Here is a 16,983-nt window from a genome sequence, read left to right on the forward strand (position 1 = left end):
ATGTGAACTGACAAGATTTCTCTCAGGAAGCTGCTCACGTGTAGAGATTTTGTGCATCACTGAGGGAAAAACATGGTGTTTGTCAAACCTCACACTTCTTTATGTTTCACCCTCCATTGCAAGAACTGACAACCACATCCTGCCTACTGGCACACACTGCTGCGTGCACATAAATCACTCTCACAGGACTGCACATATCTATTTTGCACCTGTAAAACAAGCAGGTAAAAACACATGGAAGAGCCCGATGGAAATGTCAAGCTGGCAGACATGTGCTAAAGGTGAGAATTACACACCTATTCATAGAGGTTATAGAGCATGTGACAAAAAAAAGGTTTAATTTCCCTTGAAACAAACTTATGCCACTCTCGTTTACACCTGACAGATATATTTGCAAACGGATTTTGTTCACAGTTTACCTGTTGAGCTGGAGGGTTCCTCTTCTTTTCTCTTCTCTTCTCTCTGAAATAAAATCTCGTCCTGAAATTCCTGTCAGTCACACACCACTCTACGTCTACAGGTTGTGCAGAAGTGCCATCTAGTGCACCTTCAGGGGAGATGAGCCACTCAGAATAGACCTTAAAGAAGCATAAATACCTGCTGTCTAATACATACAAACGATTTGAAGAGATTCTTAAAAGTCTGCAATGTGGAAATGTTTGTGTGAAATCTCTGGAAAATGGTGACATCTGGAAAGATTTGGCCAGAGGAGAACATTTTAAATAAATTAGGGGAATATAATCATTATCTTTCTGCATCACTTCAACTTAAATTACACAAATTTAAGAAATTCTTACCGCACAGACAAGATTTCTGATGGTTTAGATGTAGTAAAGGTATTAGATGAGTTAAACACTCATCTAATACCTTTACTACATCAGAGAGTAGTCCAGAAAGGAAAGTAACAAATATAATTGTTTTAAGAGATGTTGGGGATTGTTTTTGGCTTCCATTGGTTTAGTTTACTTCAATGAACTGGTGTGAAACAGGCTTAATGCGCTCTTTACTGTAGCAATTCACTCAAAAGCGTAAGGCACCTGTTTAATTAGCTAAATAGCATATTGTTAATTTAACATGCAGATTTTGTATGAATATTTTCAAATAATTTTCTTTAGATTTGATGTAAAACAATTTTTAAAAAAAATTTAAAACTAGATTAGCCTTCCTCAGTCCAATGAAGGAAAATTATCACACCTATAAAGGGGTATGAAAATCTCATTGCTTGTCTTTGAGTGTATGGAGACTCAAAGCTGAACAACAATAACAAATATTAAAAAACACATTTCAGACAAAAGAGACAGAAATACAATCAGCTCTGGGCGCTCCAGAGTTATTCCCAGTACAGAAGTAGACTTTAGTTTTCGGGGATCTTTTCTTGGATCTGCAACTTTCACACTCAGACAAAGTGCATCCAGGTTGCTTAGACGTATAGTTAGGTTGTGTGAAACTCTGAGCAACATCAGGAGAACACTCCAGTTCACAACAGAATGATCATAATGGACCTGCTGTTGATTTCTTTTTACTTAGAACCAGCAGGTTTTCAAGCATTTGCATGTAAATGCTCAGCTTTGCTGCCATATTGCCATGGTGGTGGGGAAAAAAACTTTTATGTGTCACAGTTTAACATAAAATGTGGGATTTTGTTTAAAGTACTGACAGTAGTTTGTATTATTGTAATCAAAGAATTATTGAACTCTTCTATTTGCACTGTAAGAAGGCAAAAATGAACATAGTGCATCAATAGGTTCTGTTGTGCTTCTGTTGAAAGGCCAAACATTATATTGTTGGTTTCTTACCAGATGCGCTTCATTCATCTTCAAATATTATGTTGGAGAATTGATTGTGTAATTGTTCAAAATTTAATTTGCTGCATTAGGATCTGCATGATAAATCTTCAAATCAATTTAGCTCAGTTAAAACAACCCTTCCTCTCATTGTATATGTTGCAGCAACATCATTTGCAAGCACAAAGAAACAAGTTACATGATTGCATACTGAAACCATTCCAGTGCCCTCTTCAATATGTTGCAAGAGGACAAAAGCAGGGCATTTTAATGGTTTAGCAGCCCAGCCCTGTTAGGCCATTGGGGGGAGGGGAAGTGATCAGTCCTGTCTAGTTGTAGCTAAAGTAATACTTCACATGTTAGGTTTGTCTCAGACTCTTCTCATCAATATTGGCCAAGATGAACTGCCTTCAGCCTGAAACTGTGATGTGAATAGAACTAAAGATGACATAACTCAGCTCAGATGGAGGGAAATGACACTGAGGGTGTAGCAAGATAACAGAAATTGTGAAGAATCTTTTGAAAGCTCGACCGTGCTAATGTGTATTTCTGCAAAATTATCTATTCTTTGAGGGATTTTAATGTGCACAATGATCATGAAAGTCTTCTCTGGCCTAGATGCATTATGACCTTATTGTGTTTTCATATTTTACAGAGGGTATTACTATTATAGACCATATATTTTAAATGACCCTTTCTGTTTTTTTCTGCTGCAGGACACAGGGTGTAATTTAAAATATACTAAGATGATGTGGGGGCAAATTTAGGAGTAAGCACTGATAACCTACAGAAAGGGGAATGATCCAGTACAAACATCAGTTGGAAGGTATCTTCTGCAGCTTTTTTGGCCTTTTGACCTCCTGGAGGAAATGGATGAGTTTGCTTTCACTGTGAGCTTGTTTGTAAGTGTGTGTTTTTTTAATTACACATTCACAGACCCACTGTTGCTTTGCATATATAATCCACTATGTAAGGTCCTTATCTGCAGCACAGTTTTGTGAAAAAATGAAGCACCACAGCAGATTATTTGCTATTTGTAGTAGGGCCAGCCCCCACAATGCATTTATTCCAGCTGCCTTATAAAAACTGGTCCAGAATTGCTGCAAAAGTGGGCTTTGCTTTATCATGACTTTTTGGCAAGAAAAATGATTCTACAGTCATTTCTTTGATTATTGCTTTGATAACTTCTTTTTTAACCCCATGAAGTTTTTGTTTTCTGTAGCAGATGACAACAAAAGCATTATATAAAAGCCAGCTGCACTTAATTATTTGCAATTTTATATGAAAATTTGTCTTGCAGATGAAAATAATGCTGAAATAACTTGGAGCATTTGTGTTTACATTATTTGTCAACTGTTTTAACTGTTCAGCTGATAAAATTGCGTCTCGTGAAAACGTTCAGTGAAAAATAATTTTTAAAAAAAGATTTAAAAAAAAAAACAGGTTGAAAAAGGATAATTAAAAAGGCAGGATTCTTTCTACATATCCATACATTTCTTTATCCTTTCAATTTAATTCATTTCAGAAATCTATTGTTCGAAGTCCAGATAAATCCCTTGTTATTATTCGCGTGTAAAGAGTATTCTTAAAATCCACGTGTCTCAGCCATGGCCCTATTCAGCTACTTTGACGTACAAATTCGGTGAAAACTACAATGACCAAAATACATCGCTGAAAAACGACGCTGTGACGTCTCACGAGTGCTTAGAGACTCTTGGAGACTGTAGTCTTTACGAGAATGTTTCTTGCTGTTTTAGATATATTTTTTTTAGTATTTTATCAATATATCGTCATACAATAACACGTATTAAGTTTGTTTGCTGTTACTTTAATAAAATGCATCAAATATTTTAGTTTGTTTGACAATTAAAAGCCCCCCCAAATATAATTGTAAAACTACAATTCCCAGACAACCGCAAAACTTCCGCGCATGCGTATCGGGCAGCAACAGCTGTGCGTGTGGAGCGCAGTCACGTGGAGACCGTAGAGTCCACCTCGGCTCTGTCCAAACAGAACTGCTGCTGTTAGCTGTCGCTGTGTCGGTGCTCAAATTCATGTTGTTTTTTAGCCACTCCTCTATTTAAACTAAACAATTTTTTGTCGAAGAATGAGTGATAACGATGACATCGAAGTCGATAGTGACGTGAGTATAACCACTTTTATACATTTTACGGGTGTTATTATGCTAACTGAGGATTTAGCTGAGCTAGCTCGCCAGCTAGCGTTAGCCACCAATAAGCTGACTAGCTTTGCTTTTTTTTTTTTTTTTTTTTTTTTTTTTTTTGGTGTTTTCTGTCAGGTTTCTTGTGAAATGATGAGAAATACTGTCTTATCTTTCATAAACACCTATAAATTGCTAATTTATTTTATATTTTATTGACTTCAGCGAAACAGTAAGATTTGCTGAACAATTATGGCTACAATTGTACTTTTTGTTCTGTTTCTTTGCAGGAAGAATCACCGAGATATCACTCTGTGGTGCGTAAAGCTGGGGAGGGGGGGGGATTTGTCCACTGTCGAGAAAATGTTTCACCTCTGTTATACAGCTCATTTATCACATTTTTGCTTTTTGTCTTTCTTTTCTTTCTTCGTGGTTTTTAATGGTGCACGGGGGAGCTTGCTATTATAATATAGATGTGTAAAAACACTGCTCCCTTGTGGTGTCACAATTCCTGGTTTCAGATGAGCAAATTCATGGACCTAATTTTTCCACCATTATCTCCAGCTTTGAGTAAGAGCGATTGTAGCTCGGTGTGTGTTATTTAGTGCATTGCAGGGTGTCCCCCGTCCTGTATACACGACCATAGGGACACGATGACACGACGTCTATATTTAGACCAAAGCTTTATCCCGCTACAAAGGCTTTTTTTTTTTTTTGTTGTTGTTTCACTTGTTATTTTTTCCGGTTTGTACAAAGCTTCAAGGCAGCAGCTCCCTTCCCCCGGCGGCTGATTTCTCACCACAGGGATCCCGTCATGATCAGGTTTTCAGATGTGTCCATGTAGGTCATCTCAGTAAAAAGACTCGGTTTACATTTGGTCATGTGTCCGTGGTGGGGATGGGGATGAAACTGGTGCTTGTGTGGAAGAGCCGCGCCTGCATCTCGGACTGGGGATTCGTGTCAGGAAGGGGTGCAGCGGGATGTTTTCCTGTATTGCAGCCAGTGATTAGAGCCATCTTCTGCTTACAGGCAACTAAAGGGGCTGCTGGCAGCCTAAATGAATGACGTATAGCTGCATCACATACAGGCGATACATGCATCCTGCAGGACTTGGTTGCTGCATGAAACGATGCTCTCCTTTCAGACAGATTTAGATCATATATAAGCGTTTAAGAAGCTTTGAGGTTAATTTTTTTTTTTTAGAACTTAAAAACACGTCAAGATTAAATGAGACATGACACCCATTAGACTTCACATTATGGCATTCTATCGTTATTGGCTTACTACTTGCACCGAAAGACCTTTTATGTAATTTTATTTTACCTCTACTGATTGCTGAATACATTCTTGAAAGCTACAGGCATAAAAAGGAGTCTATACAATATATGATACAATTATAGTTTTGCCTTGCAATAGTGTTATTTATAGCTTGATAACTGAAAGTGAAACTGTGATCAGTGATCCGCATTAAGCGCTGCTGAACATGTCTAGAACAAATTTCTCATTTTCAAAATATTAGATTTGTGATCTTAATATGTTCGAGGTATCTTATATTGTTTTAGTTGTGGCGTTTAACATTGGTCTGAACTACTACCGAGTTTCCAGTTCTGGTATCTTCAAACGTTTAAACTAGGGCTGGGCGATGTGATGATATATATTGTTTGGATGATAGAAAATGTCTATTGTTTCATGTGAGGCTCTATCGTTTACGCCACGATAAGGTGTTTTACTGCAGTATTTTACGTCAAAATGAACTTTACGGCACGCCTGCTGCAATATAAAAACAAACATGGAGAAATACGGTAGCAGATTTGTTTCAGAGCAGGGTAATTTACTAAAAGATGACATGAATTCACAAAAGAGGGGAAATTTCTGTCGCATGGATGCAGTTTGGATGTAAAAAGACCGATGTGGAACCTACAACAGACTAGTTCACAGTCCCAACAACGGACTCTGACACAACTAACGTTAACTCATTTGAGCGCCTGCACAATAATTATGATAAACAGTACAGAGTAGAGTCAATGAGCTAAAGCAGCGTCAAATGGTGGCGAAAGCGCTCATAATAACTCCAGACGCAAACTCCAGGCTTTTCCCTGTGAAACGCCGTACAGCCATAGTTCATGCAGAGAGAGATCACTGCTGCTGTAGTCAGGCACATCTGGCACAGAACTGATGACTGACACAACATTACACAATTTTATATCGTTATGGGGATATAAAATAGGCTATATCATTAAATGAGATTTTGGTCATATCGCCCAGGCCTAGTTTAGAGATTTACTTTGTAGATTTTCTTATCTAAATATAATAAAATACTGTTTCTCCACAACAATTATTATTTTTGTTCGATGTAATTTCCTGATTCTGTTTATTAAAAGACTTGATTACTTCGCATCCAGTTAAAGTTAAAGCTACCATCATAACTAATTCTAATCAGGAAACTGTGTGAGGCTCACAGCTACCAGTTTTAATGGTTACGAAGCTGTTTAATGATTTAAATTGAAATTAAAATCTCACTTTCTGTGTCAGGATATTTAAGTTGATTGAATAAGCAGTGCGAACAGAAGTCAAAGTATTTCTTCTTGCTCTGATATTGAATAGTAATCCACACGTGGCCATGTACAGGGTGTGGCGTCTGTATAGGCCTTAAACATTAGATAAGTGACTGGTGGCACAAAGTGGGTGGAAAGAGGCATCTGTCATATTTCTCGTATTCATAATGAGGTGTATACATTGAACAGGAAAAAAACCACAGGAATTAGTATGATTTTTACATTTTATGAACAACTGGACAAACTTTTAGATTATAGGTAAATGTTTACTTTTAGTGGTATATTGTTGTAAATTTAATATCCCAAGTAAAATGTTTGGTCAAGGTCTGTTTATGCTTTGAGGACATATATTGATATTCTCTGGATTACAGTGAAAATGTTCTATTGGCATCCATGATGTAATTTTTGCAGCTTTGCTTATTTCATCCTGTAAGTAAGAAACATGCTCTTTACTTTAAAGTCTAAGCTGAAGCAGCATCTGCTTTATTGGCGTTTCCACTGGTATTAGTGCTTTTTTTTCCCTCGGTTTTTTTCGTGTTGTCTTGTGGTCCAAGAGGAGTCCAGGTTTTCATTCACAGAAAGTGAGACATCAGTTGTATGCAGGAAGCAGCTATTAGCTCTTCCAGTTAGCGCCCAGAGCTGTTATGTAATGTTTCGTGGTCAGGTCTGAATAGAACGGAGAAAACTTGCTGCTCTTGTGCAGCCGGCAGAAAGGTTTCAGTTTTTTATGAACCTATAGTAGCCGTACTTCAGTAATGAAAAACCTGTTCTTTTGTGTGTCCGTGTGTGATGAGCTTTACATGTTAGATGGCGTGTGTAATGCAGAAGGAGCAGGGCGTTCGTGCTGATTTGCTTTCATTTATTAAGGATGTTTAGTACCAGAGCCTTTATCTAAAATTATTTAAAAAATTTATAGTCCTATTTGGAATTATAATTGCCATAGGGACAGGTAGTCACCACGGTCCGGTAAATATTTTCCTTTCTGCTTAAAGCCTAATTTTTTATCAGACATTTCCCTTTTTTCACATTTTCATAACCAAGCAACAGGGCTTTGCTGTGATGTTTCTGTCATTCAAACTTATTTTAATTTGGCTTTATAAAAGAATAAACCTTGTATGCTACCGTTGATCAATATCTTTCCTCTTACAATCTCACTTTTTTAATGAAACAGGTACATTAAAATGCTTCTATGAACTGTTAAAGCATTAGTAATGTAAATACATGTCCCATGTGTACGTTATGTAATACTGCAATGAAGAAGTCACGACTAACATGCCTGCTAATGTTCTAACACAGATGACCTTTGTATAAATTACTGCTGTAAAGCCTAATTTGTAAAATGATAAAATGTTGGAAAACATTTATATAAAATTTAATTACTGGCTGCTTTGGAAAGTTTAATTTACAGGATAACAAACTGGCTCTTGAATCTCAGGACACCTGGTGTCTGTACTTGCCTGATGGCTTTGGGAACAAACTCAGATAGGAGTTCATATAATTTCCTGCATCTCATTTGCCTTTCAGCTGAACATTAACCCTCTTGTGTCAAAGTGGTGTTAACATATTCTCTAAATGATAAATTAGTGTTGCGTGTTTGGCTTATTTGACGCAAATATATTCCTAGATTTTGTTGTTGGCAGCAAACTGGCCTTGTATGTTTCTCTCCACTGAAACTGTCCACCATGTCAAGATGGCTGTCGGACTTGTAATTGCACATTCCATCTATAGCAGTCATGTTTGTTTATGCCGGTGTTGCTGTAGGGAGTGGAGTGTATGATGTGAGGCACGTGATGGATGCGTCTCTGCACGGTGGTGTTGACTGTTAAGCAGAAGCAGTGATTCTGTACCAGTCTGGATAATCACAAGGCACTGGCATTGTGGTTGAATATTTGTGTTGTTTTTTTTTTTCTTTTTTATTGCTGTTTCATTTTTTCCCTCCTCCTCCATTAACTTCTACACCATCTGCTTTATCTCGCTGATGCTCCTAAACGTTGTCTTGAGTCACACTCCAGTCACATGTTACACAAAACCTTTGAAATAGGAAACTCGTTTCAACCTGCTGTCTGTCTCACTTGTGGTCACTCTGGTTTTTGTTGAGATCCTTGGACAAAATGAGTCAGATGAAATAAGTCACATGACTTCTACCTTGGTCTGGATTCACCTAAGGTGACGTCACCGCAGCCAACATGTTAAAAATCAGGCCTTTTGCTTTGATGCTGTGTGAAGTAGAATGAAGAGTCGAGCTGCGCGGGGTCTGATTGGGCGTTTAGCTTAATATCTCTCTGGTGACAACACGGATTAGTCCAGAATCACGTTTGATTGGAGGCCGTGATGGTTTGGCCTAAAAACAGGTTGAACTATCTTCTGTATGGCTTTGGTCATGTGACATTGGCAGCCATCTTGTGTCTTTACAGTGGAATTGTTATGCAAATGTGTGTGAAATTAGCATCTTCCTGCATGGCTGCTGGCTGTAATTGAGGATGGAGGAAACGATGATGAAGCCGGTCATTAAACTTGACAGTAAAATGAAAAATGTTGAGCTTAATTTCACGCTTTAGCTTGGATTTAATTGGAAGTTTAGCAGTGAAGATCACAAGATCCAAACTAATTCTCCAGAAAAGCAAACAGGACTCATCTCATGTCAGCCTTTTGTTTATAAACCATAAAAATTAAGTCATAAATGGCTGAATCTCCTTAAAATGTCGCCAGGTCTTTGCAGCTTTTGGTGCATCATTGAATCTAACTTCGGATCTGTTGTCTACTTTTTACACACACGTGACCTGGTCATGAACGGGAAGGCCACTCCCGTGTGCTCCTGCATGAGAAGGACTAGGAACAGATATGAGAGTTAATTAGATGTATTTCTTGTCTGCTGAAGACTTTATGGGTGGTTTCATTTACGTCAGGTGTATTTACTGCCTTTTTTATTTTTTATTGCTAAATTTATCTCTGATTTAGTATTTCGGAAATGTATTCAGGAAATGTGAAGATGAGCTGAATGTATCTGCTTCAGTTTTTAGACATAATAAAAGAAAACAAGGTTGTTGTAACAGGTTTAGCAGTATATTAGCTTTACAAATGTGTTTTTCTTAGTTTCTTTGGCACCAAAGGAATTTACTTAGATGAAGATTGTTTATTTATTTATTTTGTGCCAGATTTAGCATCATCTTAGACCTTTTTAAAATGAACATTACTACAACTTTCCTTTTTGTTAACAGCTAATTTGACCTTGTCGACCTTTTCTATCTTTTAACACTCAAATATCAAACAGTTTCTACCTTTCTGTTGTGAAACTAAACCGATGGTTAAATGTCATGTAGCACTGGAATAATCTGCTCACTGGACAGAAAATTGATGGTTAGGTATCTTTGTTTTAAACAACCAAAGACGGAGGATTTTAAGCTCTGCAAGGATTTCTTGAGCCACTTGACTTCTGTAATTAAGAGAGCGAATGTTCAGATTAGTGAGTAATTAAAGTAAACAGTTGGATTCTAGCTAGTAATATATAAAGGGCATCAAAAGAATTTAGGATATATTTTTCCTTTGATCGCTGCGACAGTGGATGCAAGCACGATGAGAGCGGTGGTCAGAGTGGGATTTGGCAGCAGAGTGGTTTTGTGTAGGTGTGAGCAGGGGCGGCCAGACTCTCGCTGTCCTCTACCCACACTGCTCTGCTGCCAGGCTGAAGGCCTTGTTATTCCTCTCATTGCAGGCTGACAAACGGGCACACCATAATGCGCTGGAGCGCAAACGTAGGGACCACATCAAAGACAGCTTTCACAGCCTCCGTGACTCGGTACCCCGCCCTGCAGGGAGAAAAGGTTGGTAAAGCGCAGCCAGTAAGTCTCACAGACACACAAATCATATTCAAACACTCATGTTTCAGATTTTTAAACTGTTATTTTGCTGAAATGTTGTTTATGATGTGTAAATTTTACTGTAAATGAAAGTACTGGTCTGTTAATATTCTGAGATGTTTTGTGCATTTGTCAGTGCAGAGGGGTGAATGTAGTAGAGAAAGTGCAGATGGTGTAAGAGTGCAGACTGACAGGAGCAAGGCACTGATGCAGTAGAAATACTTGGATCAGCATCAGGAAGCTATTATGAGCAAATTTTGCTGCACTTTTCCTGTTTTGACATCAGTGACATTGAGATGATTTGGATCAGGTTCAGGAACTGGAGGCAGAAATGTTCCCACCCACAAAAAAGAAGGAAAAGAAAAGCCTTAACCATCTAAATGAGCATGAAGGGTGGAGCCTAATGAGGTGACACAAGGGAGTAGACATTACTAATGTTTGTCGTCGTTCCCCCCCCCCCCCCCCCCCCCCAGAGGATTTAAAATGCTGTAAAGTTATTCTGTCTGGAACAAAAGGTGTATTATTTGTTGGAATTAACAAAATGATATCACTTGTAGTGAGGTGTTGAAGCTCTTCAACCTCAGATAGTGACTTTTGTGTATTTTAAGAATACAGCATTTTAGTTCTGCTATGAAGTTCTTTAAACTGATGTAGGTAATGTACACTGCCTGACCCAAAAACTGGACCACCACCAGCATTCATTACGCCAGATTTCACTCTGGCTTCGCAACAAGCTTCTGCTATGTCAAAAGATTTATTTTAGTCCGGTGTTGCATTCATTTTTTATTTTACCAAGATCTCTTACTGGTGATGGAAGAAGTCGGCTGTGCAAAGCCTTTTCCAGCACATCCCAAAGATTCTCAGTCGAGTTCAGGTCTGGTTGCAGTTTCATGATCCCCGAATCACTTTGACAACCTGAGCCTGATGAATCCTGGAATATGGCCGCGCCATCAGGAACAGAATCCTTTGATGGAATAACCTCCTCATTCAGCACATACATGCAGGTACACAGTGTCCATGTCCTGCATCGGTGACACATGTAATTTGGTTTGTTTTCAAGGGGCTTAACTATCCGTCAGTTGATGTAGAAAATGAAGCAATACCAACCACAGGGTTGCTGAACTGTCTAGCCGGCGTGCAAAGGAGCAAACCTGAAAATAAGAAGAACAAGACGACGACAAGGCGATTGACTGAAGCGATGCCATCCAACATATTTCTTTCAGAAATGTATCAGCCAGGATTAATAACTTGATGTCAGCTGAAACATCATCCCTGCAGTAAACGTCCAATCAGAGGCTTTAAACGATTAAATTTATTCCACGTGGTGGGTTTTTGTTTTTTGTTTTTTTGGACGAGCAGTGTCTACATGTGTGGACTTTTTTCACATCACAGTGACACAATTTGTAACATTAGAGAAAGACTCCAGATGTTCTAAATGACTTATTCCAGGAAGAGAAGAAAGAAGCACCGACATGTACCACTCCTCCTGGCCAGGGATACCTGATGGGAAAGAGAGGAGTTCAAAATGCCCTTCATGCAACAAGATCTCTTTTTTTCTATACACGGAGAGTAAAGTGTGCAGAGAGGGGCTCGGTACATGATGGGATGCTTAAGATCATAGCAGTATGACTGAAGGGAAGGTTTCTGGTCACTGAAGCTATAAAATTGATCAAAAGGAAAAACTTAGAGCCAGGTCTTAAAGTTACGATGATATCCTCCTCCTGAACCCAAACTGGGGGCTTAATAAGAGACGGGCTGATAACTGAAGGCCTGAGGAGCTCGGATGGGAAACAATCAGATCCTGAATCTGCAATGGAGTTTGGTTTTATTTACAAGCAGAAGAATCTTATATTCTAACATGGGATTTGTCAGCGAAACAGTAAAGAGGAGCCAAAATAAAATGTTTATGAGAGCCCAGATTAGCAGCACCAGAAAGCTGCAGCTTTTCTTGCTTGAGTCAAAGCATGATCTCTTCTACTGATGCTTCTTACCACCTGCCAGTCAGATGATCGCAGATGTCCTGAATGCGTTGGAGACAATCAGTTCTGGATGAATCCGCCTGGTTTTAGAGGCCTTAAAGATAACCCATTAATACTGGATAAAATGTGCATCTAGACGACACACACACACACACACACACACACACACACACACACACACACACACACACAGTTTAGTGTACACACCTACATGACAAACATGTCACTGATGTCAGATTTTTACAATAACACCTGCCCCACCTCTTCCAGCATAAAGAGGCTTTAAATGAGCCTCCAAAGATGCGATTAAGGTCTACTCCCTTTTTTCACATGACTAGAATCTTTGATTGATGACATGTCATGTGTTTGTGTCTCACCTCATTAGAAGTTGCTGTTAAGTCCATCTCCATATGACGTAGACTAGTTCTGGCACATCTGATCAGATGATTTAATCCCAGGGAAACTCTTTTAAGACTAAAGTATATGTGAGAATAACTGGAAAGCATTTGGTCAGCTGTTTGTGTCACATTTTAATAGAAATGTCTGAAGCGAACTAAACAAAGTATTACTGTACTTTAAAGACCAAATCTGTTCATTATAATAAATCATCTGGTAATTTGATGATGGAGAATAATTTGAGAGTTTAACTCTGCTCTAATTGGGATTTCCACATTTCTCTGTATAACAGGGTCATTTGTTTTTGGTGTTATTTAAATGATGGCCAGCCTCAATCATTATGAATTAATGATTAAACTGAGTAAACTGTGGAGGCTGAAAAACAACGCTGCCATCAGCTGAGAGATGAAGGAGCCGATTGTCAGTGAAGTGTTTTGTTTCTGTGAGCTGACTGGCCGGCAGCCTTCCAGCCGTCACTCAAGGAGCCCACTCTGACAGTTAAGTGTCAGGGCCGTGACCTCCTCTGTCAGACTGAAGCACAAGCAGATTTCAGAGGTTAAGAGGAGGCGAGCGGCGCTGAAACACAGAGCCGTCTCTGATCCCCCCTGCAGTGGTTTCAGTCTACAGTTGTCTGGTCCGAGTCAGTTGGTGCAGCAACATGACAGCAGAAAGAATTACTGTGCAAGAAAGTGTGAGAAGGACTGTATGTTTGCTTCATTGCTTCACTTTTTGCATGTGTCACTAACAGCAGTCTACCAAACAGGCGTCTCGAGCTCAAATCCTAGACAAAGCCACAGAATACATCCAGTACATGAGGCGAAAAAACCACACACACCAGCAGGACATCGACGACCTGAAGAGGCAGAACGCACTGCTGGAGCAACAAGGTAATTACTGCTGGATTTCAGGCTCTTCAGGCTGAGGAAGCTCCGCATGAGCTCTACATTCATTAGTCTTAGTTTGGACACGTTGCTGGGATTTAATCAGCTGCCTGCTGGGAAGTGCTGGAACGCCAGCAGATATGGTTGACTCGTGTAGATGAACTTTGACCTGCAGCAGCATATGAGTGGACTGCGAGAGGGCGAGGTGGGACAACAAACACTTCTCTGCTGTTTCTGACGTCGTGTGGTTTAGTCTGAACATTAAACTGGCTAAAGCGCTGACCATCACCTACCATAAAGACTAAGGATGTTTTTATTTACTACTTTTGCTGTCAGGAGGAAGTAATTAAACCCAAATTTGTTGCATCAGATAGTTTCAGTTCTGCTGTAATATCAGACTTTTACTAAAGAAGCATCTCCTTTAAAGCTGGGATAGGTAATGTTGCTCAGAGACTTTTTTTTTTTTTTTTTACTCTGGGTCAAGTGGTTCCTGGTCCTGATAGTAGTCTGTACATTCTGTAATCACAAACAATAAGAAATAAGAGGAGTCTAACAATAAGTTAGACCCAACATTTTACTGTAAACCTGTAAAAAACTGACCAATCCAAACGTTGGGGACAAGTTGTTCTGGTTGGGGAAGTTGTTCATTTCTTATACTTCGTAAGCTTCTTCGGCTCCCCTCCCGCATCGCATACCTGATTCCACACCCTGCAAATAAACAGTGTGTTAGGATGAAAATATAAAGTAGTGAAGAAGAAACTCGGAAGGCGAACATGGCTGAGGAAATGCAGGAAGGATTTGTCCGACCCGGCTCAGTTTATTTTTCTCTTCCCGCCAAACAGCCGAGAAAGAGAAAATCGTTGTTGGAAAAAGCTGCGAACTAGAAAAGCACTGGGAGAGTGCAAACCTCCTCAAAGGCCTTTAAAACATTCCTGGATCCAAACAATGATCCCGGATCACCTCCAAAATGAAACCAGTTCTTCCTTTTAACATTCCAGCTACTCCTGAAAATGGAATTAAAATCCATCCTTAACTTTCTGAGTTTCCTTGAACGCGAACAGATAAACGTCTGTAAAAACATAAGAAGAAAGCCTTGGATCACGCCAGGAGCAAAACCTGAGTGGGAGGAGCCAAGACAGGGTGCTACTTTCGCATCTCACTAGCTCCCCAGCATTACCTACCCAGCTTTAAGAGGGTGTATGGAATTTTTTAAACAAATAGTCTCAGAGAATGTCGATGTGCAAATGTAAAACTAGTTCATGTTGAGTCTGAGAACCCGTTGGCGAGTGTTTCTGGGTTTCCACTGTCAGGCCTGAGACATCTAGAGAAACCTGAGCGAGCGATGGCAGTTATGAGTCTGCATCGATACCGAATTATCTCAGCGCCGGGAGCAACAAATCCTGTTTATGACTAGCATGCAGTAAACAAAGATGCGGGCAGCTTTACCAGCTGGACTTCAGTGTCTCAGATAAGCCTGTGTACCTCGGTGAATGTAAACACCACCTGACGCGTGTTATGTCTCCTGGTGCCTGCGTGACGAGCACGCCTCAGCTCCGTGTTGCGTAATCTGCTCTGGAGGAGTTGTGTTGAAGATGACGAACAGACATGTTTAAAAATACCACCTGCTTGTACATTTGTACCATTTTCAACATGGAAGAGGAAGCATTCAGTTTAATCCTGAGATTAGCTGTTCAGTACTTCAGACCCTTCGTAGTACCTGGACGTTCAGGGTTTTGTAGGTAAATGAGCTGCATGGAGCCGTATTTGTTGTTGAATGTCCTGAAGACTCAACACCTGGAGCTGCTGAAAATGCACCTCGCCTTACTTTGTGTTTCTGTCTTCATGCAGTCCGTGCTCTGGAGAAAGTGAAGGGCTCCGTGCAGCTCCAGGCGAGCTACTCGTCATCCGACAGCAGCCTTTACACCAACCCCAAAGGCAGCGCCGTGTCGGCGTTTGACGGCGGCTCCGACTCCAGCTCCGAGTCGGAGACGGAGGAGCCCCCCAACAGGAAGAAGCTCCGCGTGGAGGCCAGCTAGAAAGCCCAGCGCGGCTGAAACCCAGCCAAGGTGGAGGCGGTGGGGCACAGGGGGAGGGTGCGAGGCTCGTCCACCCTTCCTCCCCTTCATGTCAGTGACAAGAGCAGCCCCCGCTTTCCTCACCGTCCTTGTCCTTGGGCTTGGGCTTGCACTGGAGACTTGTGTCCCCTGAAATGTCCTCACCGCCACCACAATCGTCTGTCCTTCTAACTGATCTCCATCGACCAGGAGAGGAAGCAAGCGGGGGGGAAGAGAAACAGCTGCTTCAGGTCCCCCCACCCCATACTTTCCCACCCCCTCTTTGTTTTGGTTTCTGGTTCTCCGTCGGCGTGTCCTTAGCAACAACTATCCAAATCTCAAAAAGAGGCAGCTTGGCTACTTAAGGACTTGATGCTTTTTTTTGTACCCTCAGTAAAGCCCCCCCCCGCCCCCCCCCGCTAAATGTTTGGGGCAGAAAGGGGAACCAGGTGTACTCCTCCCAGCACTGCTTTATTATATATATTTCTTTTTGTTTATTTTTGTTATTCTTAATAAAATAATAAAAAAAAACCTTTAGAATATCCACACACACCTAGATAAATGGTCCTGGAAACGTTTTACCTTTTTAAAGTAAAGAAATCCAAACATTTGTAAATGACTTTTTCCACTTGAAGAATGTGAAGACGCTTTAAGCAGATGTTTGTGAAACCCACCTCTGGCCCACGGGATTGCAGATGTTTTCTGCTCGACACGTTTCACCACAAGATTAAGAAAGACAGAACTCGTTTTGTTGGAATTAATGTTTTAAAAGGAAAATACTCCTGAATTTATATCGTATTTTGTCCTTTTGCTTGAAGTAGTGAATGACTTTAGGTGGCCGAATACGTTCGACATCTCGTTATTTTATTCTACAAAACGTCGATTGGGTGTTTATCAAGGTTTTTCCTGAAGTATTTTATGCATTTTTGTAGTTGTCGCACAAATCCAGGAGAAGAAGAAAAAAAAAAGCCGATCTGTCAGTTTTTCTTTAAAGGGTTTGAGATGAATGTCAAAACGTAGCTCCTGGTGTTCGCAGTACAAGGAGTTGAGATGAGTCCCTGTCAATGTGTTGTGCTTCACACAGTTAAAAGAAAAAAAAAATCAATGTTGCTGAGTCCCTCCCCCCTCAAGGAAAAAGAATTTTACGCCTCTAGGAAGGTGTGTGTGTGTGTGTATTTTTTCCATTTTATTTCCAGTTAGGAGGATATAATTAGTGTAGTAGGTCTTTGTCCGATTCCATTCCATGGAAATTATAAGTATGTTGTACATACTGCCAACAATTGTCTTGCAAGTTGAGGCCTACCTTTACTATAAGA

The 16,983-nt window shown here is 40.1% G+C and overlaps 1 protein-coding gene across 1 annotated transcript; it reads left to right on the forward strand.

The window, feature by feature from the left end:
* The first annotated feature begins 3,787 nt into the window (after nt 1-3,787).
* max (myc associated factor X) lies at nt 3,788-16,978 on the forward strand. The gene is given in 6 exon segments (XM_079255193.1): nt 3,788-3,927; nt 4,236-4,262; nt 10,213-10,299; nt 10,301-10,339; nt 13,481-13,619; nt 15,462-16,978. Coding segments are annotated over 6 exon segments (516 nt in total). The 5' UTR covers nt 3,788-3,891; the 3' UTR covers nt 15,650-16,978.
* Nucleotides 16,979-16,983: the final 5 nt, after the last annotated feature.

The sequence above is a fragment of the Telmatherina bonti genome (genome assembly GCF_933228915.1).
Source record: "Telmatherina bonti genome assembly, chromosome: 16".
NCBI classification, from domain to species: Eukaryota; Metazoa; Chordata; class Actinopteri; order Atheriniformes; family Telmatherinidae; genus Telmatherina; species Telmatherina bonti.